This window comes from Kalmanozyma brasiliensis, assembly GCF_000497045.1.
Source record: "Kalmanozyma brasiliensis GHG001 unplaced genomic scaffold PSEUBRA_SCAF2, whole genome shotgun sequence".
Classification (NCBI taxonomy): Eukaryota; Fungi; Basidiomycota; class Ustilaginomycetes; order Ustilaginales; genus Kalmanozyma; species Kalmanozyma brasiliensis.
In genome coordinates, this window is record NW_015961959.1 from 338,000 (window position 1) to 365,938 (window position 27,939).

The following is a 27,939-nucleotide window of genomic DNA, read 5'->3' on the forward strand; positions in this document are numbered from 1 at the left end:
ATATCATTGATGGCAAAGCGCAGATCTATGCGGAGGAAGCGAGCAGCTCGCCAAACTTCTTCTCGACGTCAGCCGAGCTCAGGCCGTCGAGCTCAACGTGCTTTTCGACACCGCGCTCTGTGATCATCAGTGATCGCAAGGACAATATGAGCGGAAGGTCAGTAACACGATCGCAATGATGATAGGGTGCTAAGTCGCACAAGCGACACGAGAAACACTTACCGAAACGGGCAAAGGCACGTGCGGGGGTTCCGCTAGCCTCTCGGACCAGGAAGGGGAGGTCGGGATTCGATGACTTGATGGGCTGGTAGTTGGTCTCGAGGAACTTCCTGTTATGTGTATTGTCGGCAGAACGAGCATCGCAATGAGAGGGTTGAGGGCTGTCAGTCGTTGCTCGCGATCATCTTTGAGCGGTCGGGTTTTCGGACTTACCTTGCTCCTGCAGAGGCCTGACCGGTCTGGCAGAGGTGAAGACGGACCTCCTTGAGCGCTTTGGGGAGTGCTTTTGTCAATTGTTTGGCCGACATGGTGTGAAGATGTGAGTGAGGATGATCGGTAGATGATAGCGAAGCAGCAAGTACGAGGGTCCCCAATGGCAGCGTTGAGATGCGAAGGTCGTCACAACCAGCTTCCGAAATGACAATTTGTCAGCATTAGAAGCGTAGTCTGCCGGAGGGCTTAACACTCTGAGATTGAAATTCGGCTAAAAGACCAACACTTCCAAAGCTGCACTGCGTTTCAGGCTGCGTACCAAGACGACTCTTCTCGACTGAGCCCGCTCTCGTTCTTTCCTTTCACCTAGCCGACCAACATCGAAGCGCCCGCTCACGCCGACCACTCGGGCTATATATCACATCAGCAACGATCACCATCTCCACCGTCTCTGGCTCATGGCAGCGTCGGCAGCCCTGGCGCCCTTTGAGGCCTCGATATGGAGTATCTGAGCCGACTCTCCGGCCTGGTGTCGACGCCTTCCAAAGCCGGTGCTGGCATCAGCGCAACGCCTCGCCTGCGCAAGAAGCCCTCCCTCCATCCTGTTGGTAGCGTCGACATCTTCCACGCCGACTGGCTCGCTGTCCAAGGCGAGCTCGAGAATCCGGACGAAAGGGCCCTCTTCCACGGCGTAGCAAGATCCGACCTGCCACGGCGCTTGCAACGCATCATCGACGCACTCGTCTTCGAAAGCAATCGCAGCAATGATGGCCATACAGGTCCGTGTATGGAGTATCTGCTCAAGTACGATATCCTTACCGAGCTGGTACATCTCTCGGTAGATGACCGACCCAAGGGAATCCGCGGAGAGACGATCCGCGCCCTCAAAGACCTCATCATTCTCATGGATGAGAAATTTCTCTCTCGACAAGCAGCCAACAAGCCCGTCTCTCAATTGATTCAGCTATGTCTCGACGAAGACGCCGTCCGCTATCAGCTGGATGATGACTCGTTCGATATGAGTGGCTCTAACGCACCTCCGTCTGCCGCCGAGGACAACGACTACGAAGAGGACCTCGTCGATCTCATGTGCCACATAGCAAGCCGCATTCGCAACACGCCAGACTTACTTCAAATCTTCTTCACAGACGAGTCTGTCGACGACGCGGACAACACCGAAGATGCACGCGGTCTCAAAGATGGCTCCATCATCGTCAGTCGCAAGTTGTTCGACAGCCTACTCTCGGATGATAGGCGAGGATGCGAAGCTTCGAAGATTGCTTTGACAGACCCAGAAGCCGACCCGGCCATGGAACGGCCGGCATCTCCAGCAGACTCCGTCGACTCTACCGCGACCATCCAGCCAGCAACAGCTCAAGCTCCTCGGAAGCAATCAAAACGACGGCTCAGGTTCCCTTTGTTCTCCTACTTGCTCAAGTTCGTCCACCGCGAAGGTCGAATCGGTGAGCTTGCCAGAGCTGGCCTTCTCTTCTTGATTTCGTTAGAAGGTGGGCATGCTCCGAACAGAAGCACCTCGCCTGGTGCGAAAGGGAGAAAACCAACCAAGCGCGTCTCGTTCGGCACCGAAGACGTTCGTCGCTCGCTGGCCGTCTTCATCGCCCACTCGGACTTTGCAGATGTTCTCGGCGCTGGTTTGGGCGCTGCTTATGGCTTGCTGCCGTCACGCATTCGACCAGTACCACGCTACGATCCGACAGAGATCGATGGCTCTTCTTCATCAACAAGCACTCGTGCGACGATCACATTAGCGAGCAGCATGACGTCTGAAGCCAGCAACGGAGCCTCTGAAGCATTGGCATCGGCAACGCAAAGCGACGACAGCGAGCTGCAAGCGCAACTGCGCTTGATGGTCGACCTGATGGAGTTCTGTCAGGACGTGCTCGACTCGCTCTGGCTTGCCTCTAAACACCTCACTGAAGCTGCCAATGCGGCCCCAATAGCATCTAACGACACAGACGAGAAGGCTGCCAGAAGGGAATTCTCGCCATCGCCTGCAGCTTCGCCCGACCTGGACCCGATGATCCGCAAGCTTGCCGGCGCCATCGCTATCGCCATTCGTGACACCTTCATTCGCAACGTGGTCTATCCTTCGCTGATGGAAAGCAGCGATTTCGATGGCAGTTCTGCTGCCGTGCTCAGCTACCTCGACGTCCTCATCATTGTGTTTCGGAGCGGACACATCCTGACAGACGTGGCTCTGGACTTTCTGCTCCCGGCCCCGCTGGACGAAGCAAATGGGTGCAGCTACGGACAGTCCATCGGTGTGCCTGTGGACGACTCGGACCGATACAGCGTCAAGGATCTCATCCTGGACAGCCTGGAAGATTCGAAGCGCCCGGCGACGCGCGTCGCAGCGTGGAGACTGGCGAGGAGTCTACTCGTGTGCCACGGCCTGCGCGCATCCGACGGATTGCTTCGGCTTCCGCCTCGCAAGCCTTTGGCATCAAGTACCGACGAATGGATGCCGAAAAGCCCAGCTGCCGAGATGGAAAGAGATGATCCGGAACACAGCAACATCGGCATGCACTTCCGCGAGATCGACGGGCTTTCTGCCCTGCTCGCTTCATTCGAATCCAAGGAGAGCAGCAAATCCATGCAAGCCTCGCTGAGCAACTATCTGCTTGATGCCGAGCAAGCTTTGCGCCAAGACAGCATGTTCTCTCTTGCTCTTGATCTCGGAGGCGGACAGATTTCTTTGGCCCGCAACGACCCTTTTGTGCAACAGCTCTTCGCTGATATCTCGTCCTTCTTCTCGCAGCCTGTCGAAGTCAACTTGGCAGCGAGCGGCGTTCTCTCTGCATTGGCTGCCTCGCCGATGAGGAGCGTGCAGGGGTGGCTCACACATCCGCCCAAAGGCGAGGCAGACGGACCAGAGCCTGGACTGCTGCAATTGCTCGCGGGCCTGGCGCAGCAGGTGACGGCGTACCGAATTGCTGTATCCGATTTCGACAGGTATCTGGCCGAGAGACGAAGAAGCCTGATGCTCACGGAGGATCTGTCTGCCGCACTGAACGTGGTCGAGCCGAGTGGAGAGGACGAAGGCGAAGCGGAGGCACCCACGTCGCTTGGCGCTTGCTTGACGCTACCACGTCTGCCCTCTCAGAGCAAAGGCAGCAGCAGTCGAAAGCAGACGCCCGCACAAGTCAGGGAAGCAGAAAGAAATTTCGGCATCGTCGAAGACAAGAGGGCCTCTCTTGCGCCCCTCTCGCCTCCTTCAGCACCAACAGCTCTTCCAGCAAACGCAGCCGAGACGGGTTCTCTCGGACGAAGCAGTGCCCTGGCCCGGCTTTTTGGCGGCCGCGCCACTCGCACACCCTCCCACCTCGGTAAGGCCTTCCCAACACCCTCTGTGCCGACCGTCGCTGACGCTCGTCCAGGCTCGGGCGAGCGCAGCGTCTCCGCATCAACCATCAATCCGTACGCAGACCACTTTCGCGAAACGGCCGCCGTCATCGTCAAGACCCAGATCGTTGCTGGTGCCGACGATTGGCGTCCGCCACCTGCAGCATCGTCGGCTAAGGATCAGGAGGGCAGAGCGACGCTCTCGAGTGTGCTGGACAACACTATCCTGCTGGAGGAGCTGATCAAGGAGCTATTGGCAATCGTGCAGGTGAGGAGGAGCTGGGGGATCGATCCCGTTTCCTTTCTGTAGGCCGACTTGCTATGCCGCAATTATACCCCCTTCCATTCTGGCATCGAGGATGAGCTAACCTGTCATGGAACAGCACCGAGCTCAGCATCGAAGAGGCCCTGAGGCGTGCTAGTGAGTGGAAGACGGTCGATAAGAGCGAGATTGGAATTTTCGAGTGTGTTAGGGCTGGATGCCTGTCTGCAGATCGGATTTCGGCCCTGCTGTGAATCTTCTTGCGCGGGGTCCACTTTGGAGAATCTTTTGACCTGCCCTTCCCTCTTCCTCCTTCTCACACACACAGATCTTCACCTTTCGCAGCATCGGCGTCATGTTCGCCCGCTCGCTTGTCCGACCGACGTTCCGCGCCACCGTCCTACCACTCCGCACAGCAGCGCTTCACACGACGCGCCCTACGCTCGAAGAAGCAGCGCTGAACCGGGCCGAGCGACTCAAGTCCCGCTTCTGGAAAACAGTCACTCTCCAACCTCCCACCTCCACGACTCCTGGCTTTCAAATCCTCCTCGACGGTCGATCGATCAAAACGCCCGGTGGACAAGCCATCATCATCCCCGCCAATCGCGAATTGCTAGCCACCTGCATCGCGCAGGAGTGGAGCGAACAGGGAAAGCTTCTCAAGCCACACACGCTCCCACTCACCAGTCTGGCAGCGAGGGCGCTCGAAGGCTGTTCTGATCCGGTGGAGCGAAAAGGGGTGGAGGAGTTTTTGTTGCGGTATTTGGAGAATGAGACGGTGTGTTTCCAGGAAGAACAGCCGGAGAGTCTGGTGAAGTTGCAGAAACGACACTGGGATCCACTGCTCCACCACGTCAACGAGGCGTACGGCACACAGGTGAGGCCCTTTGAGGGGTTGTTGGGCAACGCACACCCAAAAGGGACCGTAGAAACCTTCAAAACTCACCTAGAGAGGTTGGACGGCTTCGACCTGGCAGCCTTCGAACGCAGCGTCATGCTCACCAAAAGCTTCCTCATCTCGGTCGGACTCGTCTCGGGTCACTTGAGCGTAAAACAGGCCAGCGAGGCCGCCGAAGTCGAGGTCCAGAGCCAGATCGATCGTTGGGGAAGTGTCGAGGATAGTCATGATGTCGATCAGGCCGAGATGAGGAGGACGTTGGGAAGTGTGGCTGTTGCCACGGTGAGGAATTGATGCTCACAAATCAAAACTTGCACATGTGACCGCAGTGCGTGTGTGCCAGATTTGTGAACGATTGCATTGCGTGAGACATGCGATGAGACTTCACAGGTCAGCAGGGGGTCGTTTTCAACCAGCCGCCTTTGCGAGTCGATCCGAGATGCTCGGTCTCTTCGCTGCCAGGGCAGCTTTGGACGGCGAAGCATCCAGTTCGCCCGAATCGGTCGTGGTAGCCGTTTCCACGTCCGTATCCACCTTGGGCGTCACAGCCGAATCGACGCCGTCGACCTTGGTGTCCTCCACCTCGGCCTCCTCCTTCTTCACCGCCGTACCCGAAGGCGAAGGCGAGGCAGCAGGGCTAGGGCTGGGACCGTGTACGCCGTACTCGACGACCTCGAGCAGCACCGCGCGTCGGACCCACTTCCTCCGCCTCGTGTACCTCCCCATGCCAGACTTCTTGCTCATTTTGTCCCACGCATTGTCGCCGTACTGCCAGCCCTCGGTGTCAACGTCCCAGTCCTGCTCGTCGTCGCCCCCGACGCGATGTGCGGTGGTTCCCACATCGCTCACTGCATCCTCATCGACTTGCTTCTCAGCACCCGAGGTTCGGGCGCGGATGCGATTGAGTGCGTCACCGAGGTAGCCCTGTTTTGCCGCCGCCACTGCGTCCTTGTCGCCGAGCACGCTGGCCGATTTGATCGCCGCATCCTTCGCACTGCCCTTGTAGACGGTCGAAGACGGGTAGTAGCCACGCGAGGAGACGCCGGCGATCGACCATTCGGGGTCCACCCACTGCCATTTGATCGTGCGGCGGGTGAAGGCTTTCGGGTCCGAGGCGGTGGGTGCGGGCGTAAGCATGATCTTGGTGGCAGGCAAGCTGAACGAAGAAGGTGGCGAGACGGGATTGTTTGCCTCGTCGGACCACGACGGGCGTTCTTGGGGAAGCAACGCGGCAGTCCAATCGAGCCCCACCCACCAACGCTGGTTCTCGAAGATGGAGAATTGGTAGACGACGTCCTCGTGGCGAACGAACTCTTCTTTGGTGGAAGTGGGCTCCTTCTTGACCTTGCTGGCGCTGAGAAGCTCGGAGCCGTCGTCGTGGTAGAGACCGTGAGCCCATTCATCGTCGAGGTTGCCTTTGCCGTATGCATCGCGGACCGAGAGCTGACCGCTGAGCAGACGACCGGTGCCGCGGACGATGCGGCGGATGGTAGCACTCTTCCACACGGCTTGGCGATAAAGGGTACACCAGGGAGAGCACCAAGTGAGCGCGAGAGTGCCGACAAGGCAAACCAGACTGCGCATGGTGAGCGCACCGATAGGGTAGGGAGGAAGGAGCGTGATGTTGAAGTTGGTCAGTTGCTCCCATCGCACGCGGGCGGCGAGGGCTCGAAGGTGTGCGTAGATGATCGGAAGAGGTGTCTTTGCGACAAAGCCCGAGACATTGTTGTACTGAGTGTAGATCGGAGCTGCTTTGGTGTGGAAGAGAGCTACGCGGTTTTCGCCTACGAGCCTGAGAATGTGGTGGAAGACGAAGGCGTCGACTTTTCCGATGAACGCGAGGATTCCAGCGCCAGAGACGGGAAGCACCAAGCTAGGGAAGCCGTTTTCGCGCAGCGGCAGGAATGCAAGCAGCCATAGTGGCCAGGTGAGGATCAAGAACGCAGCCACCGCCTTGGTGTTCATAGGGCTCGGGTCCCACGAGATGAGCTGTACAGCTGGCACCAGCACATTTCTTCGCAAGGACGAGAAGAAGTCGGCAAGCTCGGAGAGCTCGAGCAGACTCGCATTGATTGTTGCTGCGGACACCTTGTCGTGCTTGTCGATGAGATTGGCCGGAGTATGTGTTCGAGGGCGAGCAAAGGCGAGCTGCCTTCGAACGCCAGAGTATCCGATCCAGCCGAGGATGACGAGTTGAGGCGCATAGCGCAGGAGCTCGTAGCCGAAAGCGCACATCAACCAGAACGAGACAAGCAGCAGTACGGAAGAGGAGGTGGAGCCCTTACCGCCCGTCCAGGTAGCGAGACGGATGAAGCGATGGAATGCATGGATGGCAGGGCCTAGCGCGGCCACGAGTCGGATGACGGGGCTGGGGATGCGTTCGAGGATTTCAGAGGAGGAGAGCGGCTCGAAGCTTGAGGACAGCGACGTTGCTGTTGAGAACGATGTGGAAGGAATGCGAGACGAGTTCGTGACGATTGAGGGTGGTTTTGGCGAGTCCTTCTCCTTTTTGACCGGAGTCGTGGTAGTCGATGTGGACGACATGCTGACAGATAGCAAGCGATGCGGCTAGCAAAGCTGCTTCTTGAGAGAAAGCCCGGATGGAATATTGAAGGAAGAGAACGATGTGATACTTGGTGACAGGAGGGAGGAAGCGTCGAAGAATGTGATGGTCCAAGAACAGCGTCGGCCAAAGCGAGCGTGACTGTGTGATGTCAGTCTGAGCGGCCGGATGAGCCGCTCGCTCTGCCTTTCTGATGCGGTCAATCCGTCTTTGCGTCTGTGCGTGAAAGCGCCCAGATGTGGAGACTTTTTCGAGACCAGTTCAAGTGTCGATCTGACACTTTTAAACAATTCGCGCACCAGCCAACACCGTGTCTCAAAAGTGTTGTTCTCTCGACCCTCCTTCCTGTCTCCTTCCACCAAGCCTACATCGCACAAGGTCGTCGACGCCGTGGACCCATCCTCGGGGCTCGTCACTATGGCAGTGCCGCTCGTCTTCCAGAGCCTCGGCACGCGCGTCGCCATCTTGGCCTGCTTCTGGGCTGCCCTCCTCGCAAGCATCCCATCTTGGCTTCGACTCACCACGATCCAGCGGTTACCATTACCGACACGCCAGGTGGAAGCGCTGCAACACTCGGGATCGTGTCCGGTCACATTTCAAGCCAGCCTTTCGGTATATGTTGATCCCGCGATACTGCCACAAGACGATGCAGAGGGACGCAGCGCCGATACGTTTCTGCAACAGGTCGAGCAGCTCATACAGCAGAGTCTCGAGATCAAGGCGGGTCTCCCGGCCGCTGCTTCTCTCGAGTGTACGCGGTGGAAGGTCGCTGCGCAATCGACAGTGGCTGTAGACAATGTAGCATCAGTCGAGCCAGAGACGGCCTCCTACGCGATATTGGTGCTGAGCGAAGCGCCGGCACCTGACAATCATGGTTGGATCCCAACGGTCTACCTTCCCGATGAAGATGAGCCGGCGTCGCTTCCACTAGTACCGGACACGATCAGCGCTGCTGTCATTGCTGAACTCCTCTCATTGCGGGGCGACAAAGCGCCTGCAAGCGCCGACGAGGCTTCGAACGCAGCAATCGCGGACATGGAACAAGATCCGCGCGTCATCCAGTACAGCAAGCACGTCCGACTCGTTTTCAGCGTCATGAATCAAGACACCGCGGACGGAGGCGCGTATGACAGCTCGCTCATCCATGCTCTGGCAAATGCGAATGATGACGCAGACAATCCGATCACCAAACTCAGAAGAGAGCTCAGCGACCTGCACGACTTCCATGTCGATACGCAGGTTCAGTGGTTCGCACCTTTGCATTTCCAGCCTACGCAGGAGATTTTCGAGGAAATTGTGGAGGGGGAGGTGGAAGAGGAGGTGATAGTGGATGAGGAGATTGAAGAGGAAGTGGAGGAGGAGGTCGAGGTCGATGACGAAGACGAGCCGTCGTTGACGGGGCGCGTCGCAGATGATTCAGAATCGGAGGCAGAGCCATCCGAGACATCATCGGAGGACAACGAACGAGAAGAAAGCGAAGTCGAAGGGCAGCTCCAATCCGCAGCAGCCAAAGCAAAACGCACAAAGCTAATCACCGTCAAGCGCAAACGCATCATTCAGGTTCCGGAGCTTCAGCGGGTCGTCAAGCAGACCCGCACTCGCCTGCCACCACGCTACGTCGTCGAATGGGACGACCTCAAAGTATTCGTCAACTCGGAAGAGTGGAGTCTCACCTCGACCGTCCCGCCCACCTCCTCCGCGGACGACTCGAGCCTCGGCCGACCGTACGACGTGCTCTCGCAGACGCACGATCTGCACTTCCTGCTGTACATCCCGAGCAAGTCGCATTCGCCGCTGCTGATCCGGGACACGGTAACGGGCGGGGTGAACGAAGCGTCCAATGCGTGGCTGATCCCTCAATGGGGCGGTGTGGTCATCCTCAACGTCGACGATGGGCGAAACGTTTCGAGCGGCTTGATCGATCCTTCGCTCGAAGCCGAGAAGGGCCGTATCCAGGATCTACCGCAAGACGACGTCCAGCAAGCGATCTCTCTCTTCGCGTATCAACTCGAGATCCTCCTTGGCCTGGGGGACGTACGTCTACCAGCCCGATCTCTGCATCGTCGAGTGCAGCTATCGACGCTGAAACAGCGACGCATCCTCGAATTGGCCCGGGAGAGCACCTCGGCGCTGCTCGCCATCACCCGCCTCGTCTCGCGCATCGAGAACCTCGGTGTAGGACCCGACGTCACGGCCGACACCAAAGCCGCATTGACCATTCTGGAGTCGCTCGCTGAACAAGATCTTGGGTTGGACGACATGCTGGCGCGGGTCAAAGAGGCACATGCTTTGAGCAACAGGGCTTTTTTCAACCCGGACATGCTCGGCCTGCTGTACTTCCCCGACGAGCACAAGTATGCGGTGTATACACCCTTGTTCGCCCCCCTGCTCGTGCCGTTGTTGGTAACGAGCGTCAAGCTGGCCAAGGAGGTAGCGGCGGGGAGGAAGAAGGTGGCCAAGGGCAAGGGGAGACGGTCCACTTGACCACTCATTTGTACAATACCAAACACACTTCGCAAAGCAAGACAGTCGCATGGCTATTTCCGGATGTGAGCGCGCAAGTGTGCAACGTGATGATCAATCGTACTGCTCCTCAACCTCCACCTCCTCAGCCCCACCGTCCTCCTTCTCCTCTTCGTCGCTCTCGTCATCGCTCCCCTTCTCCTTCTTGGCAATGAGCGCCTCGTACTCGGCATCGTACTCGTAGTCGTCGTCCTGCATGCGACGCTTGGACACAGCGAGCTTGGGCGCCGGCGGTTTTGGAGCACCGCGATGGTTCAGCAGCGAGGGAATGTTGGTTTTGCGTGTCAAGCCTGGTCGACGCGCCGCGCTGGAGGTGAGGATCTTGGTGAGGGACTTGCCGTAGAACGAGGACGGGCCGGAGGTGGATGGGGAGGAAAGTCGGGAAGAGGGAGTGGAGGGGTCGATGCGCTTAATGGCGACTGTGGTTGGTGTGGCGCGGGCGGGTGCGGATACGGAGGAGGAGGCCGAGGGTGTGGCAGGAGTGTCGGCGGGTTTCGAGGATGAGGCGGAAGGCTCGGAGGAGGGCGATAGTTCCGTGAGTTGCTCCTTCACTGCTCCTTTCTCTGCTTCTGCTTTGACTTCCTCTGCCTCCTCTTCCTTTTCAGCCTCTGACTCCTCTGCTACTGGCGATGCGGCTTTGCCAGCCCTGGTCGGCTTGCGCGATGCTGCGTCTTTCCTGCTCGACCGCCCCGTAGGTGCCTCGACTTCTTCCGCCTCGTTGTCCTCGATGTCACCTTCCAGATCGAATGTCTTTGACGGCTGCCCTTTTCCTTTGCCCTTGCCTTTCTTGCTCTTTGTCGTCTCTTCGAGCTGCTGCTTCTTCGGCGAAGGCGCACCCTTGCGTGACGATCGTCGTGGCGATGTGAGCTGCGGTGGTGTCATGATCCCGTCGTCGTGGTCGGAGGCGGCAGCATCGTCGTCGTCATCCTCCACGGTGATTGCTTTCGTCACTTTTGCCTTTTTGCGATCACGCGCTTTGAAGCCAACGTCTTCGTCTGTGAGGTCTGCATCTCCTTCGCCACGTGTTGCGCCCTTTGCGTTGCTCGATGAGCTTGGACCAGGCATGCCGCCATCATTAGCGCCATCCTCCTCGTCATCTGAGACCGCTATCGACCTGCGCTTGCTCGTACCCTTCTTCGAAGCAGCAGCGTCCTTCGATGCAGCTTTCGACCTCGAAGAGCTTGACGTCGCTGCATCCGCTGAGCTCTTCTTCGACTTCAGTGGTCGACCTTCGGAATCGCAGTTCGGCTTGTAGCTGACTTCCTTGCTACGGGCGCTTCGTGTCGGGCGACGAGAGGCTCTCTCCTCCTGCGCAGCGAGCTGTGCTGCAAACGCGGCATCGTCATCTACTTCCACGACGTCAGACGCATCTGACCCACGACGTCGCGATCGGGTACTCTGCGGAGAGTTTGCTTTTCTCTTCGAGCGGGTGCTGTCTCGTGGTGGCACGATCGATGGGGACGAAGCTGGGATCTCGACGTAGACGGTGGGCCCGTTATCGTCTCTTGGATCGGTGGACGCGTGAGACTCTCTGCCGGATCGCGAGGGCGAGCGGGAACGAGGTCGCTCGGGGGTGCTCGGCTCGTCAGCGTGGCCATCGTGTTCTCCGTCCTCTGCATCGCTGCTCGCCACGAATTCTCCCGGCTGCTGGTTGGAAGGGCCTACAAGGGCAGCCTTGCCTATTCGCCGCGAGCCAGATGGACTGTCGACCACATTCGCCTTCAAAGAGGGCCTCAGAGGAGAAGACCGCGTTCGCGAGGGCGAAGGAGCGTGACTGGTGGGAGGCGACGAGACCAGGTTGATCTCGGTGATGGTGGTGGGTGGAGCTGCTGAGCTGTCCATGTGTGAAGTGACGGACGATGAAGCCGCTGAAGGTGGCCAAGTAGCAGCGCCTACGATCAGCTCGTCGGATGAGGATGTGCTCGCAGCGTTATTGATCCAAGGTGCGGACATGGGCAGCAGGGGTTGGCCGCCTGCGCCGGTGAAAGGCATCTCGATTGAATGCGCTGAACTCGAAGACGGATCTTGCGGCTGAGGAAGCGGAGGTGCCAGACCTGTACGGGGCAGTTGACGCTGTCCGAAAGCTAGCGAGTGCACAAGCAGACTGGGTAAGGCGTTCGATGCTGGACGGAGATGATGGGGAAGCGAAGCGTAAGATGACGAGAGGAACGACAGATGGCTGAGCTTCTCGAGAAAAGTGTTACTTTCCTGAGTCGCTCTCGCGTTTCGCCACCCTCTTGACGCGTTGAGCTGGGATCGCCCTTCATCTCTGTGGAGACAAAAACGCTGAGCCTAAAACGCAGAGAAAACTCAGCCGCGGCGGTCCGAATCTGGGTGTTAGATCGCTGAATCTCAGAGACCAACACTTTCGCAGACAAACAGCTGTGGACACCTTTGTCAAGACTTCTGTCCGCCTCTGGAGTCATGATCATCTTTCGACAGTCTGAAAGAGAGCATTGATTTCATTGATCGTCGAACATCCTCGCAGACGACTGCGTCCTGGATGCGAGGCTCGCTTAGTCGCAGTGCTGACTTTGGGTTTGCACCTCGACCCAGCCCTTATCACCCCTATCCAAGGCATCGAGCTCTTTCATGTGCTCGTCCGAGAGCTCAAAGGACAGACATTCGGCGTTCTCGACTTGTCTCTGCGGGTTGCTGCTCTTGGGCAGAGCTACAATACCATGCTGCACGAGCCATCGCAGCATCACCTGTGCTTCCGTCTTGCCCGTCTCTCCAGCCACCTTCTTGAGCGTCTTGTCTCCGTAGTATTGACCTCTTGCGAGCGGGCAGTATGCTTGAACGATGATGGAGTGCTTTTCCGACGCAGCCCTCACATCCTTCTGAGCGAAGAAGGGGTGGCACTCGATCTGGTTGCAGACAGGCAGCACCTTCGGCTTGCTATCGATCAGCTCCTCAATGTGCTGAGGGCCAAAGTTGGATACGCCCAGGCTTCGAATCTTGCCCTCTTGCACCAACTCGGTGAGCGTCGCCCACGAGTCCAGTCGGAACTTCTTACCTCCATCGGGAGCGTGGAGAAGAACGAGGTCAAGGTAGTCGAGACCGCTCTTCTTGAGGCTATCTTCGATCGCAGAGCGCGTCTTGCTGCCGCCACCCATATCGTTGAGGTAAATCTTAGTGGTGTAGAACAGCTCGGAGCGAGGCACGCTGCTTTCGCGAACAGCTTGGCCACACTCGTCCTCGTTTCGGTAGTATCTCGCGGTATCGACGTGTCGGTAGCCTGCCTTGTTGAAGGCGTTCAGCAGAGCTTGCTTGCATTCGCTACCTCGCATGTCCCAGGCACCGATGCCAAAGCGGGGCATGGTGTGACCGTCGACCATTTTGATGGAAGAGGCGAGCGTGAGCTGTTCGCCTCGCTTGGGTGCAAACCGATCTGTCATGGTGTGCAGGTGACGTCTCAAGCAAGATGATGAGGTTCGGGAGGAGGAGGAAGCGAGAGAGCTCATGGACGAGACTGGAAAGTGTCGGGGTCGAGAGGATGTCGAGGATGGTCCGAGCCCTGGGACCTCCACAGCCTGTCACATTCGAAATTTAGCCGGCTATCGCCGTGGACAGTCACGGTCGGACCGATCTGTTGCCGCTCTGCTGATTATGCATCGCTTTCACTGTCGTGTATCACAGACGAGAGGAGTAGATGCATAGATGTGTGAACGCTCGAGTCTGCTTGTACATGTGAATATTCAGACCGATGATAGAAAGAGCCTTCAGCTGCTGACGAGAGGCAAATCGTAGATGGGACAGCTACAGCCTAACCGACAACGACCCAGGCACAGCTCCTGACGTGGGCACGAATCAGCCGTGTCAATGATCTCTGTGAAGTCCCGTTCCAGCTCCTTTCTCTTCAAAGAATGAATCGAGAGGAAGCGTGGCGCTTTGTTGAAGAATGGCACGAGCCGGTCATGGTGCCTCACGAGCTCGTCCTGTAGCGTGATTCCGAAGCAGTCGAGGTAGTGTCCTGCGACATACTCTTCGATATGTTCGATCAGAAGCGGTTCCGGGGATTGCAAACTGACAAGTCCGAGCGCCGATTCGAGGGGCGCTTCTCTTTGATACAAGAACGCGTTGTCGCTCTGCAAATCTGCCAGGTCGAGCTCGGGTTCCGTCTCCTCATCTTGGCGTGCGTCGTTCGATGGCCTCAAGCGAGTGGACAATATTTCCGAGATAGGGAATGAAGAGGCTCGAGCCGAGCCTGATGATGTCTCTTGCGGTACGTCTGCGCTGCTGCTTTGCGGCTTGGCGTGGTGAGCGCTTTCGACCGAGATCGTATCGCTCTTCGACGATTCCTCGACATCTGCGCCTTCGAGCCGTAGAGCTTCTGCAGATTTGCTTGGTGAAGACAAGCTCTCGCGTACTCGACCAAGCGACCTTCGCTTCAGAGGCGCAGATAAGCCGGGCCTCCGAGAGGTGGATGCTGGTCCTGTAAAGAGTCCCATGATTAGCGAAGCCTGTGTGCTCCTCTCGCACAGCACGCGCTCCTGTACATCGTCCGAGAAGGGATTGTGGCTTCAAGCTGTATGCACTCCTCCGGTAGAGTCCTGTTGGGAGCAGAGTCATGTCGACATGACGTGCTGTATGATGAGGAGAACAGAGAAGGCTCGGCATCGGGACCGTGCGTCTGCTCAAAGGGTCCAAGGCCGGCGACTTTTTTGACAGCCTTTTTTCTGGCCTTTTTTTTTTGTGGGCCTTTTTCCTCTGATTTCTCCAAATTTAATCTCCTTATTCCCTGTCGTAGCCGACCGAGCAGCTGCTGGCGAGCGAGGCATGCGCGACGACCCTGCATCTGAATTGTGCAGAACAACACATCGACACCAACGACTTTCCTTGGCGCGCCTGCCCGAGTCCTCTTCCCTTCTCACCATCATCGGAAGCGCTCCGATAGCGTCCACGTCAGCATCACAGGATGACTCATACCTACCACTGATTGTGCTCAACCGTCCCTTGCGCTTCACAATGGACAGGACCGAAGGACAACCACAAAGTCACCAGCAACCTTCGGGCGGCTCCGTGCTCTTGCAGCCATCGGCTCGGCCCATCATCCGTCGCATCGTCTCTGACCGAGATCATCCGTTCAGCACCCAGTCGCTTCCATCCAACGGAACGATCCGACCCAATCTCTGGAATGCCGTGCGTCAGCGCGTCAAAGTCACTTCCGCCCTCAAGACACCCGCTGACTCATCCAAACGTCGATCTCGCGCCTTTGAGGACGAGCGCAGATTTGACGATGAGGGCATCACATCCGACACGCTGCGCGGCGACATCGACCATCTGCTTGCACCAGGCCAATATGCCGAACAATGGCAGTCCCTCGCGCATCTCTTCGAAGCTGCAGACCAGGATCCCTCCGGCCAGTCCCGTTCCAAATTGCGGCCGAGTAGAAAGAGCAAGCGTCTCTCTGTCGCGCCGTCAGGACATACCAGGTCACCTTCACCTTCACGGATGTCTGCAGGTCCAAGCAACACTGGTCAGCCCGGGTCAACAGCAAGACCAGCTTCATACGTACGCAACACGCAAGAAGAGAATCCAGATGATTCCTTCGCAAGCTTTGTCGGCCCGTCCTCGTTCAAGGAGAGCTCAAGCTTCAAGCTGAGATCCCGCACGTCAAAGCTCACCACGTCATCGCACCCACGGAACTCTCCGAGTCAAGAGCAGGACTCGGCAACCTCAGCCTCGGGGTCATCCGCCGCGAAAGACCCTGTTCGATTCAGCGAGGAGCCATCGAGTATGCTGACCGATGATCCCGAACAGACTCCTCTTGGTGAAGACCCGCTTCTGTATTCGACACAAGAGCGTCTTCTGCAGAGCGACAGCGAGACCGACACCGACAGCGAGACTGATAGCGACGATGATGACCAACAAAAGAGGGCATCGCCAGCTCGAACATCCAATGGCAGCAAAAGCGGACTGCATCAGAATGGTGGACAAAGGCCGGCATCAGATGAAGGCCACGGAGCTGGATCGACACGAGTGCTACCCTCACTGCAGAGCAGGATGCGTTCACTGGGCTCTCACGCCAGCGGGTCAAATCTCACCTTGCTGCAGCGTAGCATCCTCAAATGCGCTCTTGCTTATCTGGTCGCGTCGCTCTTCACCTATTCGACCACTCTGAGCGCCTGGCTTGCAAGCTTCTTGCCCAACAATGATCCTGACGACGAGGTCCCCTTTTCGAACCTTCACATGATTGCGACGGTAGCCGTCTACTTTCACCCTGCCAAGACGCTGGGTGCCATGATCGAAGCCGACATATTTGCGCTCGGCGCTTTCATCTTCGCCATCTCGCTCGGCTTCTGCTCCATGGCAGTCGCCGTCTTCTTGCATGAGGTCGACCGCATTCTCATCTCTGACATCGTCAGCGTCCTCTTCTTCCTCGGCTTCGGCATGGCGCTGGTTGGCTACGCAAAGATCAAGGTCGCCAAGCCTCAATTCAACACGGCCTGCTCGCTCATCTCGATCATCGTATTCACGGTCATTGTCAAAGAGGGTTCGATGCATCTTGGCCACTTCTCGACCGAGAAGACATTCCAGGTGACGTTAGTCGTTCTGGTCGGCTCCTTCATCAGCAACGTCATCTGCTTCTACGTCTGGCCGCAGAGCGCCACCTCCAATCTGCAGGGCGACATTGTCCGCAATCTGCGAGGGTTCTCCACTCTCTTGCGTGTCCTCACCAAGACCTTCTTGCTCGAGGACCCTGCCAACTTTCACTTCAAGAGCGATCGCATCAAGCGCGCCATCGACGACCACCATGACAGCTTCACTTCGCTCAAGAAGAATCTAGAAGAGGCCAAGCTCGAATCGCTCTTCGACGTTCGGATGCGTGGCATGAGCGCCAAGTACGTCGAGGCTACCGATTCGCTCAATCGACTTGCCCAGCATCTCACCGGTCTTCGAAGCAGCTGCGGTCTGCAGCATCAGATCATGGCCACGCGCAGGGAAGCACAGCGACTAGCCAGAGAGGCTTCACAGGCAGAGTCTTCCACTCGGACAACCGTGAACGGAGCAAATGCACCTGCCAGCGTGCCTCAGACTAGATCTCGGCCAGCATCTACGCGGCTTGCCGACCTGTTCGAAGTGGACGCCGACCTCAACGACGTGGCAGATGGTGGAGCAGAAAAGGCTGGCTCCTCCGACCGCGCCACAGAGGCAACTGCATTCGAAGACTTTATCGCCAGCGTCGGTCCGCACATGCGAAGTCTCGTCTTTTCCTGCTGCCGCACTCTCCGTGGATTACGATCTACGTTTGTCGCACGCGATGCTTCGGATGCTGTGCTCAAGGTGCTCTTCCAAGATGCGAGCAACAACGGTAGCGCCACTGGCACTTGGCACGACTTTGGCGGTACGTCGAGCGGCGCTTATGTGCCCGGGACCAGCTTCGACGGTCTCCACAGCGACATCTCAAAGGCATTGCGAAGGTTTCAACACGAGCAAACGGTAGCCATTAAACGCATCTACACCATGGAGCCGAAGAAACTGGCGCAGCAGCTTGGCGATGACAGCTACGATGATACGTCAGGTCGAAGCGCCAAAGGCCAGCAGAACGGCTCGTTTGGAGTCAAGAGCCTCTTGCAAGACGACAAGGGAGACGAGGATGTCTTCCTCATCTTTTTCTTCGTCTTCAACCTCGAGGAATTTGCCAAGGAGTTGGAAGTGCTTATTGAAGCGCTCGAGGTGATCCGACAAGCGGAGGAACGAATCGCATTGGCGAGGCAAACATCACTATGGATGCGAGTCCGTCTCTTTGTTGGGACAATGGGCGCCATGACATCAGAATACGCCTCGATGCTAGGCTGGAGATGGAGCCAGGGTAGCAGAATGAAGAGCAGGCTCGGAAAGACTGTCAGAAGCGTGCCGGCAGCAAAGAAGATGACGACGCCACTGGACTTCCCATCAAACCGACGACATGCCGTCAACACGGATCAGACTCCGAGAGCTCTGACCTGGCAAGAGAAGCTGCAAAGAGTGGTCTGGCACATCGGCGAGTTCTTCCGTCAGCCTGACACAAAGTTCGCGATCAAGTCCGGTCTCGGAAGCGCTCTTCTGGCGAGCCCTGCTTTCTTCCCCTCGACACGCCCGATCTTCACCAAGTTCCAGGGCCAATGGGCGCTGGTCAGCTTCATGGTCGTGCTCTCGCCGACAGTCGGCCAGTCGAATCACATGAGCCTTCATCGCATCATGGGAACCATCCTCGGGGCGTGTGCTGCCATCGGCGTCTACAAGCTCTTCCCAGACAACGGGGTCGTGCTGCCGATCTTCGGAGTGCTGTTTTCGATCCCTTGCTTCCGCTATATCGTTGGCAAGCCTCAGCTCGCGTCGAGTGGTCGCTTCGTGCTGCTCACGTACAATCTGACGGCCCTGTACAGCTACAATCTGCGCAAGACCGAAGTCGAGGTGGAGCAGATTGCGTATCAGCGGACGGTCTCGGTCATCGTTGGTGTGCTGTGGGCCACAATCCTCAATCAGCTAGTCTGGCCCTTTGAAGCGCGTCGGCAGCTGGCACTGGGTGTATCGGACGTACTCTTCAAGTTGGCATGGCTCTACCAGCGATTAGTGCTGTCGTACTCCCGCGATCCTTCGCAGAAGCGATCGAGGCACCGTGGTCCAGGGGAAGATGGCGAGGACGAGGACGCAGACGACAGCTTTGAGCAGCACGGTGTGGACGGTCAGAACGACGAAGAGACAGCTCTGCTGGGCACCTTCGCAACGCAACATGGCGACGAATTCCAAGCGATCGAGTTGCACTTGCAGGTCTCGATCATCAAGTTGGAAGGCCTGCTCGCGCAGACCAAGCACGAGCCGCGGCTGAAAGGACCGTTTCCCGTCGCCACCTATCGGTCGATGCTGTCGTGCTGTCAGAACATCCTGGACAAGCTGCACAGCATGCGATGCGTGACCACGCGACAAGACTGGTACCGACACGTCCGACGCGACTTTGTGATCCCGGTCAACGCCGAGCGACGCGAGATGGTGGGCAACGTGTTGCTCTACTTTTACACGCTTGGATCAGCATTCCACCTCAAGAATCCGGTTCCGCCCTATTTCCCACCAGCGGGTCAGTGCCGGTTGCGACTGCTGGATCGGATCCGAGAGCTCCCTGTGGTCAAGAGGAGGGCGGTGCGCGGATCGAGTGCGTATCTGCTGTTTTACTCGTACGCACTGGCGATGAAGGATGTGATCGACCAGTTGGATGCGTTGGGCAGATTGACGCAACAGAACTTTGGCGTGTGGGGAGGCAGCGTCGACGACTTTGAGCGGCATTTTGTGTCGAGCGCCGAGTCGGTGGTGTCGAGCCCGTATGCGAGCAAGAAGCCTTCTCGGAGCAATCTCGGTGCGGCTGGATGACAGCGTTGCCTCGAAGACAAGGTTGCACGGTGGGACGTTCGAGCGTTTCATTTCGGCTCAAGCGCTATCGCAGGAGACAGGTGGGAAGGTTCCTTAATCTCAACAGCATTTCGACCTCGATGTGGAAGATTGACCGTTTCTCTTTGACATCGAGTGGGTCGCAATTGACTGCGCCACAGAAGTGTCGGAACGTGCACACGAAAAACGCTTCCCACGGCCCCGCCAACAGTCAAGCTCGAGCTCGAGCAGGCTTCAAGCCTGTGCTTGATTGAAAATGCTTTGTTGAGAGGGCGTAGGCCATCAAAGCCGACTCACAGACTGCAGCGCCGAGCGGCTCCAGACCAACGCGAGAACATCGAAGCGGAACGCTTCCGAATCAGTTGTGATTCTCGGCGGCGGCGGCGCTTGCGAGCCAGCAGCAACCAACTGCAGCCGAAGATGCTCGCTTGGAAATGACGGCAGCCAAAGTCGCTCGTTCATCTCGAGACCCTCTCGCCAAAGTCACGCGTTTTGGCAAGGTGGTGAGTTGCTCGGGGAAGCCGAAGCGCTGGCTCCAAGACAGTGCGCTTGCCGTTGCGGTTCCTTGACTCAATTGCAGGAAAGCCGATTCGGCAATCTCAAGTCCGGCTTCGCATCTCTGCTCTATTGTGCTCCCATTCATGTGCGGGTTCATGCTTATGCAACAGTATTGATGCAGACTCTGCAGCGGGCGAACTGCGGTCAGGATCTGGCCTTCGACCAATACACGGCTGCATCTGACATCTTGCCCCATTCGGTCGGCTTGGACTGCGGCTCCGCTCTCGCCTGGGACCGTCGTTGGCAAAGAAAGCTCACGCAAAGCACCGCTGACGAACAGATCAATGAAGTTTCGACCTTTCGTGCTGCCGTGGCGACCCACTTTTGCCTTCATTGACTGTCATCATTGGGCAGTATCAAGCTTTCGGTGGGGCCCTTTCACATTTCCTTCACGGCAGTTCCGCCGGTTGATAGCAAGCTGATTCGTTGGCGCCACAATGAGGAGGGTGTTTATTGCCTCCAAGCGCTCGAGGCGTGGGAACGCTTTGTCGCAGCTTCCGATGAGCAGCACCGGAAGCTTGCCGAACGTCTGATAGCGGAGAAGCAGCCGTTCTGGCTCCTTTCCGAAAGAACAAAGGCAAGCGCGGCACCCCTTCCGGTTCGCTCGCGAAGCTCATCCCACTTCCTACCTTCGCTGAGGTGTGAGCATGAGCCTAGGCGAGCCTCGCTGCTTCTGCCGCGTCGCCTTGCGCTTGGTCGAGTCGCTCGCCTGTCCGCAGCCGCCAAGCAGCAGGCGGCAGAGAGAGGTGGGCGCGAAAAAGAGGGTCCAATTGATTTGATTTTTTAGACTTTTCGTCCAGGCGCGACAGCCGTGTTGGCTCTTTTCTGGTTGGTTGGCTTCTAGACGAGTGTCCGCTCTGCAACGGGACCTTTGACTTTCTCAGACAGAGTTGGACCGCCGCCACTGTTCTGCTGCTGCATCTCGCGTCTGTGCAGCGTTCCTTCTGACATTTCTCCTCTCAAAGTCGTCTGCAGCTGCAGTCTGAGTCGGTTGTTCTCTCCTGCTCTCCTGCTCCCTTGACTTGGTGAGCTCGCTGCTCTGCTCTGTGCAGAACCCTGAAGTGGAAGCATTTCCTATTCGGCTGCCTTACTTGCAACCGACTCAGCTTTCCCCTTCCATCGCTTCCTAGGACCATCATCCGATCCGGCTCGCTTCTCAGCCATCTGCAAACGCTCGACGCTAGCGCCTTAGCTCACGCCCCTCGCTTACGCCACGCTCAACATCGGCTCGAATCGCGCGCAGCCGCTCGTCTCCATTTGCTTGTAAACCTGCTCCTCCCAGCACGCAGCCATCCATCTCAGACCTTGGGTCTCGAGCATCATCTTACGACTTTGGTCCGCAAGGTCGCCGGGCGATTCAGTGTGGTCACCGTTCCGCTGCAACACCCCCATCACCTTTCAGCATCCTTTTCGCTGTTACATAGCCGGCTGAACGTCTCACCCTTTCCACGAACGGGTTCTATATCCTCACAGCTCTCTATTTGGGGGGAGATCTCCATCATTTCCGGCCTTGCCACGAGCAAGATCGCGCTCGGCTCGAACGTGTCCCTGTATCCGGGCTTCTGGTCTCTTCAGTAGGCACATACACTCACTCATCCGAAAGTCGGAAGAACAAGGAAGCAGGTCACGAACGAGAAGCGAGCGTCTCAAGCAGCCGCACCTTTCAGGGCCATATTCACGCTCGACTCGGCCGTCTCTGAGAGAACATCGCTGCACACGGTCAACGGATATCGCTCCGCATTCGACGCTCCTTCCCCGCACGCCACAACAGCCGGCGATCCTTCCTCTGCCTTTGGCTCTCCGCTTGACGATCTTGTGCGGTACGCCTTCTCGCACTTGCATGGGTGCTCTGACGAACCCTTCTAGCGGATCATCGAGTCAGCACGTTCCACCGAATCACATCGATACCGTCCAGCATCATCTTCTTCAAGGTCACGATGCCACCTGCAAAGTGCGACGTCATTCCGAAGGAGCAATTCACGCCCTTTGCCGAGAGACGCGCTTGCTCGGGATGTCGCAAGATCAAATCACGCTGTATCTTCCCAGACGACTCCAACAACTGCACACGATGCATTCGCCTCAGCATTGAATGCGTCGTACCGTCGCATCATCGCGGCGTCAAGCTCGAGGGACAACGTTCCAAGTCGTCGTCCTCGGTGCCTCTTAAGCGCTCTAAGAGTCAATCGCGAGATTCGGCCAGCCCAAGTCCAAACGAAGAGACGGACGGATCGGCTTCGGCCTCGGTCAACCCCTTCTCGGTGCAAAGCTTGCTCGACACCACGTCGTCCGAACGCACAGCTTCGAAAGCGCTGCTCTCGTCCACCATGCATTCGCATCTTCAGGAAGAACCCGCCGTCAAAGTGTCCACACCGGCGGTGCGACGTCCGCTCATCGAGTCCGTCATCATTGCAAATCTCTTCGACGAAGATGAAGTAACAGAGCTCGTCCACTTCTATTACGAACGCTTGAATCCCATCATTGCGTTGCTCGACAGCCAGATCTACAACCTCAAATCGCTCAAGACCAACCCGGACTATCGCATCTTGCTAGCCGCGATCTGCACCGTCGCCTCCAAGTTCATCAAGGTCGACCGCTATCTCGACTCGCTCGAGTTCCTCAAGCCTGCTCTCTCGCGTATCGCCGCAGACGACATTCCTCCGCAGCTCGAGATCATTCAGTCGCTCTCCATCCTCGCTATGTGGAAGCATCCCAAGGACGGCAGCAGTTGGCGCAAAGTCAGACTCGCCATCACACAAGCATTCGAGCTTGGCTTGCACGAGCTTTTCGGACCCCAGAAGCGCTCCAAAGGCGGCCCGTCCCGATCCTACATCCAGTCACAGCGCACTCTGTTCCAGCTTTCTTGCTTCGAAGACGGCTACCGCGACCAACGTCACCTGCCACCTGCCATTGACCCGAGCTTGCTGCCTGACCCGCGCGAGTGGATCGACTCGCTTGGAGATATGGTGCAGGACATCGATGTGCGCCTCGCCGCCTCGCGGGAGAACGCCAACATCAAACGCGATCTCATCACCTCCCTCAAGCACTCCAACGCCAAGAGCCCGAACCCTTCGCAGATCAGTCGTGCCACCTGCCTCCGCAATGCGCGGCTGATCAAGATGGCCATCACGGCGCAGACATGTTCCAGCTCGGTCTGGATGAACCCGCCGGCGAGCGAGATTCCTTGCCAGCACTCTGGACGTCCTTGCTTGCTGTTTCACGACACCAACACGCTCTTCAACTACTATCGGGCGCTCTACTCCATCTACAGCTCACCGCTGCTCTCAGGCCCGTCTTTCGCCGACGACAGGCAAGCAGCATTCCAAAAGTGTTCGGAGCTCTCGGTGCAGCTATTCGAGCTTCTCAACGGCGCCTACGGTCAGGCTGGATACTATCGCTACGTGCACGACATTGTCATCCTGAACTTGGCCGTCTCAGCTGTTTGGATCTGCGACAACTGGCGTGCCATGCCGCAGGAGCTGGCCATGCAGGCATGTGCGGCGATTCGACAGGCTGCCGATGCCACCTCGCCCTCGTTGGAGGATTACCTAGAGCAGGGCTCCTACCTTGCCCGATTCCTGCGCTTCTGCTGCAAGAAGCTGCCATCCACCATGTCGATCAACGAGAACTCGCCTGTCAATGCCGAAGATCTCGTCATCTCGGAGGATGCCAAGTGGGCCATGGGCCTCAATCCCTTCACGCAGCTGCCCAATGCCTTCGGCAGCGTTCCCATCGCCTCGGGCTCGTCCTTCCGCCCGCCTTACTTGCCGTCAGCTTCACCCAACAACTCGAATGGCAGTGGCATGCAGGTGCCCAACTACGGAGGTCAATACCGCACCGGGAATGGCAACGGCGCACAGCACGGCTTGTATCACAACCACGGCAGTACGGGCAGCCAGGCATCCGGCTCGCCATCCCTGCTGTCCACTTCGTCGCCGCAGGGTCATCACGGCAGCATGGCTGCGAGCGGCAACGACCCGTCGCTGTTGTTCAACAATGGGCACAACCACGGTCACGGCCACAACCACAGCCACAGTCATGGCCAGAGTCATGGCCGTCAGTCGCATCATCAATCTGGCGGCGGCATGAACAACTCGACCGTTCAGTACTTGTCGGAGAGCCTTGTGCCACCCGCATACCCCATGAATTGGGACACGTACGACGACAATTCGATCATCACCTTCCTACAGTCGATCTCTAGCGCCTCCGCCTGAGTGCCGAAAACTCGCGCCGGCTGCCGTCTCACAACTTTTACACTATACCAGCAGCTTCTCGCTATCACACTCAAGCCAGCACTCGCGACCAATGTCACCCCTTAGCTATCGCTCTTATTTATGTATCACCCACGCACAAACACATTTAGAGCTTCTTCTCGCGCGTGCACCCATCATGCTGATTGTGATTGTCTCCTCGTAAAGAGATGAGATGAGGTGCATTGCTGAAGGGTGAGGAGGAATCGAAGCACGGAACACGTTTGTGCAGCGCCATGAAATTCGGATGTCGGAAATGTGGCTCGGGCCAGCAAAGCGCTGTTTGAGGTGATGTGTCTCTTTCTTCCTCCACTCTCTGTACCCTCACGCTCCACACAACCTCGCTTCTTCATACACCCTGACCTAGATTGTGGCACAGCTGTCCATACCGAGCGCGACTCTTCTAGCACCACAGACAATCGTACAGGGCATGCCCAGGCGGACTCGGCGCCGTGACAGCTCACGATGACCGCCATGCCCGGACCAAGTTCAAGGGCCGTTCAAAAATCGCGCAAGGCGAGCACGGATCACAACGAAAGGCAGCAACAACGCAGATGGATACAGCTCATCGAATCATGGCAGAGCTCTAGCAAAGAAGCTGAGTCGTTCGGTACGGTCTTTCGCGATGAGCTGGTAGAAGAGATCTCTCACCAAGCACAGGTTCTCTGCCGCATCATCAAGGACCGTTCTTGGCTTCTCGATGCTTTCCAGATGGCTATCGATGCTATTCTCTTCGTCAATCTAGATGGAGTCGCGTCAGAAGATGGCGCCGAGCTGTCCCGTATCGAGCAGCTCGGGCAACAGCTGCTCCAGCTTGCGATACACTCGGTCGCAGCGCCATACCTCAACAGTTTGAAGGCTCAAAACGCAGACGACACGCGCTTACGCACGGTGATGGACACAATGGCAGAGCTCGAACAATTTTCGAGACGACTGTCGATGTACGAGCGACAGCGCGGTCTCACGCAAAAGTTGACTCTGCCGACACTGCCACTGTCGTTGGTGCTGGAAGAACCAAGCAGGACCGTCTTGCTATGCCTGGCGTCTCTTCCTGAGGGCGCCGAGGCGATCGGACCGCTCCTGCAGAGCTTCCCTTGGCTCGTGTCCGAGTCTGCTCCCGTGCGGCTATCAATCCTCTCCCAACTGCTGACCACCAACGCAGGAAGCAAGGACGACTATGCTTCCCTGGCCGCATCTGGCCTCCTCATCGGCTGGAAGGGTGGTCGCGAATCTGGCATCTGGAAAACAGCGCAAGGAGCGCATCAGCTTTCTCCGCACGATGTAATCGCAGTCTACAGCGAGGCCATTCAGAGTCTAACCCAGATCGGCTCTGGGGCCCAGGCGGACGCGCTGATCGACCTGCTAACGGGAGAGTTGCAAGGACAGGAAGCACAGCAGGCTCTGTCGCAGCTTCGAGCAATAGCAGCGTCGTCCACACAATCTCGTGACAAGCAGCAAGACGAACACGACGCCGCCAAATTGGCTACAAGGCAACGCTTCGACCTCCTTTCTATTCAAGGCATAGCATCGAAGATGTCTTCGGTCGGTCAGAACAACGACGCCCGCAGGCAGCTTGCGAAGGAGCTGCTTTCGACGTCAGGCACTGGTTCGGCTGCTAATCGCGTGGCACAGCTCATCGACACCAACGATGGCGCCTCGGCCCGCAGCTTTGGTCTTGCTGTCGTGTCTCAAGCAGCAAGCTCGCCGGCTTCTGTCGGGATGGCCCATCTCACGGCCGCGATACTATACGCGAGGCCTGCGGTCGGACGCTTCCGCTTGGACCTCAACACGCCTCAGTCTCTGCTCAAGGAGGCCGATGCGGTTCTCGCTCAGCTCAATCAGAGACACAACGAACACACGGCTAGCTCCAACAGCTCACAGCTTGGTATCGCCCTACGCTCAGCGCTGCAGCTCGATTCGCAGAGCGCGGTGCCTGCGTGCCAGCTGCTAGCACTTCTGTTGAGCGGCCTGAGGGAGGACGACGCCAAATTGCTCAACGACGCTCAGCTGCATCTTGGCTGGTTGATATCCATCGCTGAATTGATAGAAGGACAGAGCCACAAGCCTTCCGATCTAGATCTGTGCTGGCTCGCCGCGTATGGCGGTCTTCACCAATCGGACGGCTCAACGCAAGCAAAGGAAGATACCGAGCAGCAGCAGACGACAGCTTTCGACTCGCTATTGGCATCCTTCGACGCAGCACATCCACCGCCGTCGTCGCTCGGCGGCCGTCCCGATCGCCCTGGCGTCACAGACCCCGCCTTGCTGCGCTTCCGAGCCGCCTGGGACGCCTTCTGCCATCGGCTGCTCGAGCTGACAGGCTCAGCCTCGCTCTCGGCACCCTTTGCACTCGTTCCAGAGAGCCACGCTGTCCAACGCCTGCTCTCGCAGATCCTCCGCACCGGCGACGTCGATCTCTTCCGCTCACTCTCCACCAGCAGAGCCTCAGCGACACTCTCACCTTCGCAACTCGAAGCCCTCGTCCTCGACGTGTCGACTGAGCTCTTTGACAAATCCAACGTCGCTTCCACACGAAGTCGCGATGTCCGGCTTTCGCTGGACGTTCTTTCTGCCCTTCCCGCCAACTCGGCTCGCGCCAAAGCCCAGAAGGACTTTATCGAAGCCGCCTGTCGACTGTCCTCGTTCAAAGTCAAATCCATCCTGCACCCTGGATCTCTGATGGAGCCTCTCGAGATCCGGTCGACGCCGGACAAGCTCGAGCTGGTTGCCCGTCTGTTAGCTACGCAAGGGGACGCGCATCGGTCGCCCGAACTCGTGCTGGATGTGGCGAACCGACTGTGCGGTCTGAGTCCGTCGGATCGGACGCTGGTGGAAGCGCGAACGCTGGCGATGCTGGCAGACGCCGCGACTGCAGCGGAGGACTTTGAAGACGCCTCGGGTTTCTGTCAGAGGCTGGTGGACAAGGTTGCTACCACCCGCACCCGACCTTCGGCAGCAGCGATCGTGGAGATTGCCTGGAAGACGTGTTTCCAGCTCTCCAAGCATCCAGCGTGGGAAGACACGCCGGAGCGGATCACGATGCTGGCGCACGCCATGACGATGTGTCCGCCGAACCAGTTGGGTGGGATGCTGCGGCAGTGGGCGACGTTGGATGCGCAGCTGGCGCGCGAGGTGGGTGAAGGAAAAATGTTTGCCAGTGCCAAAAAGGCGGCGTCTGCAGAGGGCGGGGTTGGGGGAGGAGGGTGGCTGGGTGGGAAAGGCGAGTATACGGCGGCAAGTGTAGGGGCGATGGTGGGGAGCGCGGCCAACATGCTCCCGTTGAGCTTTAGTCCGTTAAGTTACTTTGGTAATGCTGCTACGGGTACTGGTGCGGTGGTCCAGAGAGCGGGAGGGGTGGCGAAGGAGGGAGAAGTGGATGCGAGGACGGCCAAATTGTTTGATTTTGATGGTGTTTCGGGTGCTTCCGGTGAAGGTGGCGGGGGTGCTGGTGGAGCGGGAGGATATGTGGACCCGACAGAGAGGGCGGTCCGCGCGGCGAGGGCGGCGAGAGATTTCTTGGGGTGGAAGAGCGATCAGCCCGGATCGCAGCAGGACCAGAAGCAGCAGCAGGGAGGTGGCGGAGGTGGCGGGCTGGGCGGCTTTTCGTTGAGTCGCGGAGTGGGTTGGCTCATTGGTGACGGCGAGAAGCGTTGAGCTGCGCAATCGAATGTTGGACGCGAACCTGTTACATACAGTAGCTGTGACGAATGTGTTCCCTGAGGTG

General features: G+C 57.9%; 10 protein-coding genes across 10 annotated transcripts; 6 read left to right on the top strand and 4 right to left on the bottom strand.

Moving 5' to 3' along the window:
* Positions 1 to 25: 25 nt before the first annotated feature.
* On the bottom strand, positions 26 to 527 carry PSEUBRA_002620 (Ribosomal protein/NADH dehydrogenase domain protein; the record flags this gene model as incomplete). Its single annotated transcript, XM_016437046.1, has 3 exons — positions 26 to 117; positions 223 to 329; positions 433 to 527. 3 exons carry the CDS (start codon positions 525 to 527, stop codon positions 26 to 28), a joined length of 294 nt encoding a protein of 97 aa, XP_016292528.1.
* Positions 528 to 931: 404 nt separating this feature from the next.
* PSEUBRA_002621 (Retinoic acid induced 16-like protein) lies at positions 932 to 4,105 on the top strand (the record flags this gene model as incomplete). The annotated part of the gene is made up of 1 exon (XM_059464861.1): positions 932 to 4,105. One exon carries the CDS (start codon positions 932 to 934, stop codon positions 4,103 to 4,105), a length of 3,174 nt encoding a protein of 1,057 aa, XP_059321292.1.
* A 307-nt stretch (positions 4,106 to 4,412) lies between these two features.
* PSEUBRA_002622 (ATP12, ATPase F1F0-assembly protein) lies at positions 4,413 to 5,249 on the top strand (the record flags this gene model as incomplete). The annotated part of the gene is made up of 1 exon (XM_016437030.2): positions 4,413 to 5,249. One exon carries the CDS (start codon positions 4,413 to 4,415, stop codon positions 5,247 to 5,249), a length of 837 nt encoding a protein of 278 aa, XP_016292529.2.
* A 114-nt stretch (positions 5,250 to 5,363) lies between these two features.
* Positions 5,364 to 7,499, bottom strand: PSEUBRA_002623 (Peroxin/Dysferlin domain protein; the record flags this gene model as incomplete). The annotated part of the gene is made up of 1 exon (XM_016437039.1): positions 5,364 to 7,499. One exon carries the CDS (start codon positions 7,497 to 7,499, stop codon positions 5,364 to 5,366), a length of 2,136 nt encoding a protein of 711 aa, XP_016292530.1.
* Positions 7,500 to 7,935: 436 nt separating this feature from the next.
* PSEUBRA_002624 (Phosphatidylinositol-glycan biosynthesis class S protein) lies at positions 7,936 to 10,002 on the top strand (the record flags this gene model as incomplete). The annotated part of the gene is made up of 1 exon (XM_016437028.2): positions 7,936 to 10,002. The coding sequence occupies one exon, from the start codon at positions 7,936 to 7,938 to the stop codon at positions 10,000 to 10,002; it is 2,067 nt and encodes a 688-aa protein (XP_016292531.2).
* Positions 10,003 to 10,095: 93 nt separating this feature from the next.
* Positions 10,096 to 11,883, bottom strand: PSEUBRA_002625 (uncharacterized protein; the record flags this gene model as incomplete). Its single annotated transcript, XM_016437049.2, has 1 exon — positions 10,096 to 11,883. One exon carries the CDS (start codon positions 11,881 to 11,883, stop codon positions 10,096 to 10,098), a length of 1,788 nt encoding a protein of 595 aa, XP_016292532.2.
* Positions 11,884 to 12,557: 674 nt separating this feature from the next.
* Positions 12,558 to 13,439, bottom strand: PSEUBRA_002626 (NADP-dependent oxidoreductase domain protein; the record flags this gene model as incomplete). The annotated part of the gene is made up of 1 exon (XM_016437050.1): positions 12,558 to 13,439. One exon carries the CDS (start codon positions 13,437 to 13,439, stop codon positions 12,558 to 12,560), a length of 882 nt encoding a protein of 293 aa, XP_016292533.1.
* Positions 13,440 to 15,009: 1,570 nt separating this feature from the next.
* On the top strand, positions 15,010 to 19,392 carry PSEUBRA_002627 (Brefeldin A sensitivity protein-related, domain of unknown function DUF2421; the record flags this gene model as incomplete). Its single annotated transcript, XM_016437027.2, has 1 exon — positions 15,010 to 19,392. One exon carries the CDS (start codon positions 15,010 to 15,012, stop codon positions 19,390 to 19,392), a length of 4,383 nt encoding a protein of 1,460 aa, XP_016292534.2.
* A 2,513-nt stretch (positions 19,393 to 21,905) lies between these two features.
* On the top strand, positions 21,906 to 24,179 carry PSEUBRA_002628 (Zn(2)-C6 fungal-type DNA-binding domain protein; the record flags this gene model as incomplete). The annotated part of the gene is made up of 1 exon (XM_016437035.2): positions 21,906 to 24,179. One exon carries the CDS (start codon positions 21,906 to 21,908, stop codon positions 24,177 to 24,179), a length of 2,274 nt encoding a protein of 757 aa, XP_016292535.2.
* A 501-nt stretch (positions 24,180 to 24,680) lies between these two features.
* PSEUBRA_002629 (Secretory pathway Sec39) lies at positions 24,681 to 27,869 on the top strand (the record flags this gene model as incomplete). Its single annotated transcript, XM_016437034.2, has 1 exon — positions 24,681 to 27,869. The coding sequence occupies one exon, from the start codon at positions 24,681 to 24,683 to the stop codon at positions 27,867 to 27,869; it is 3,189 nt and encodes a 1,062-aa protein (XP_016292536.2).
* Positions 27,870 to 27,939: the final 70 nt, after the last annotated feature.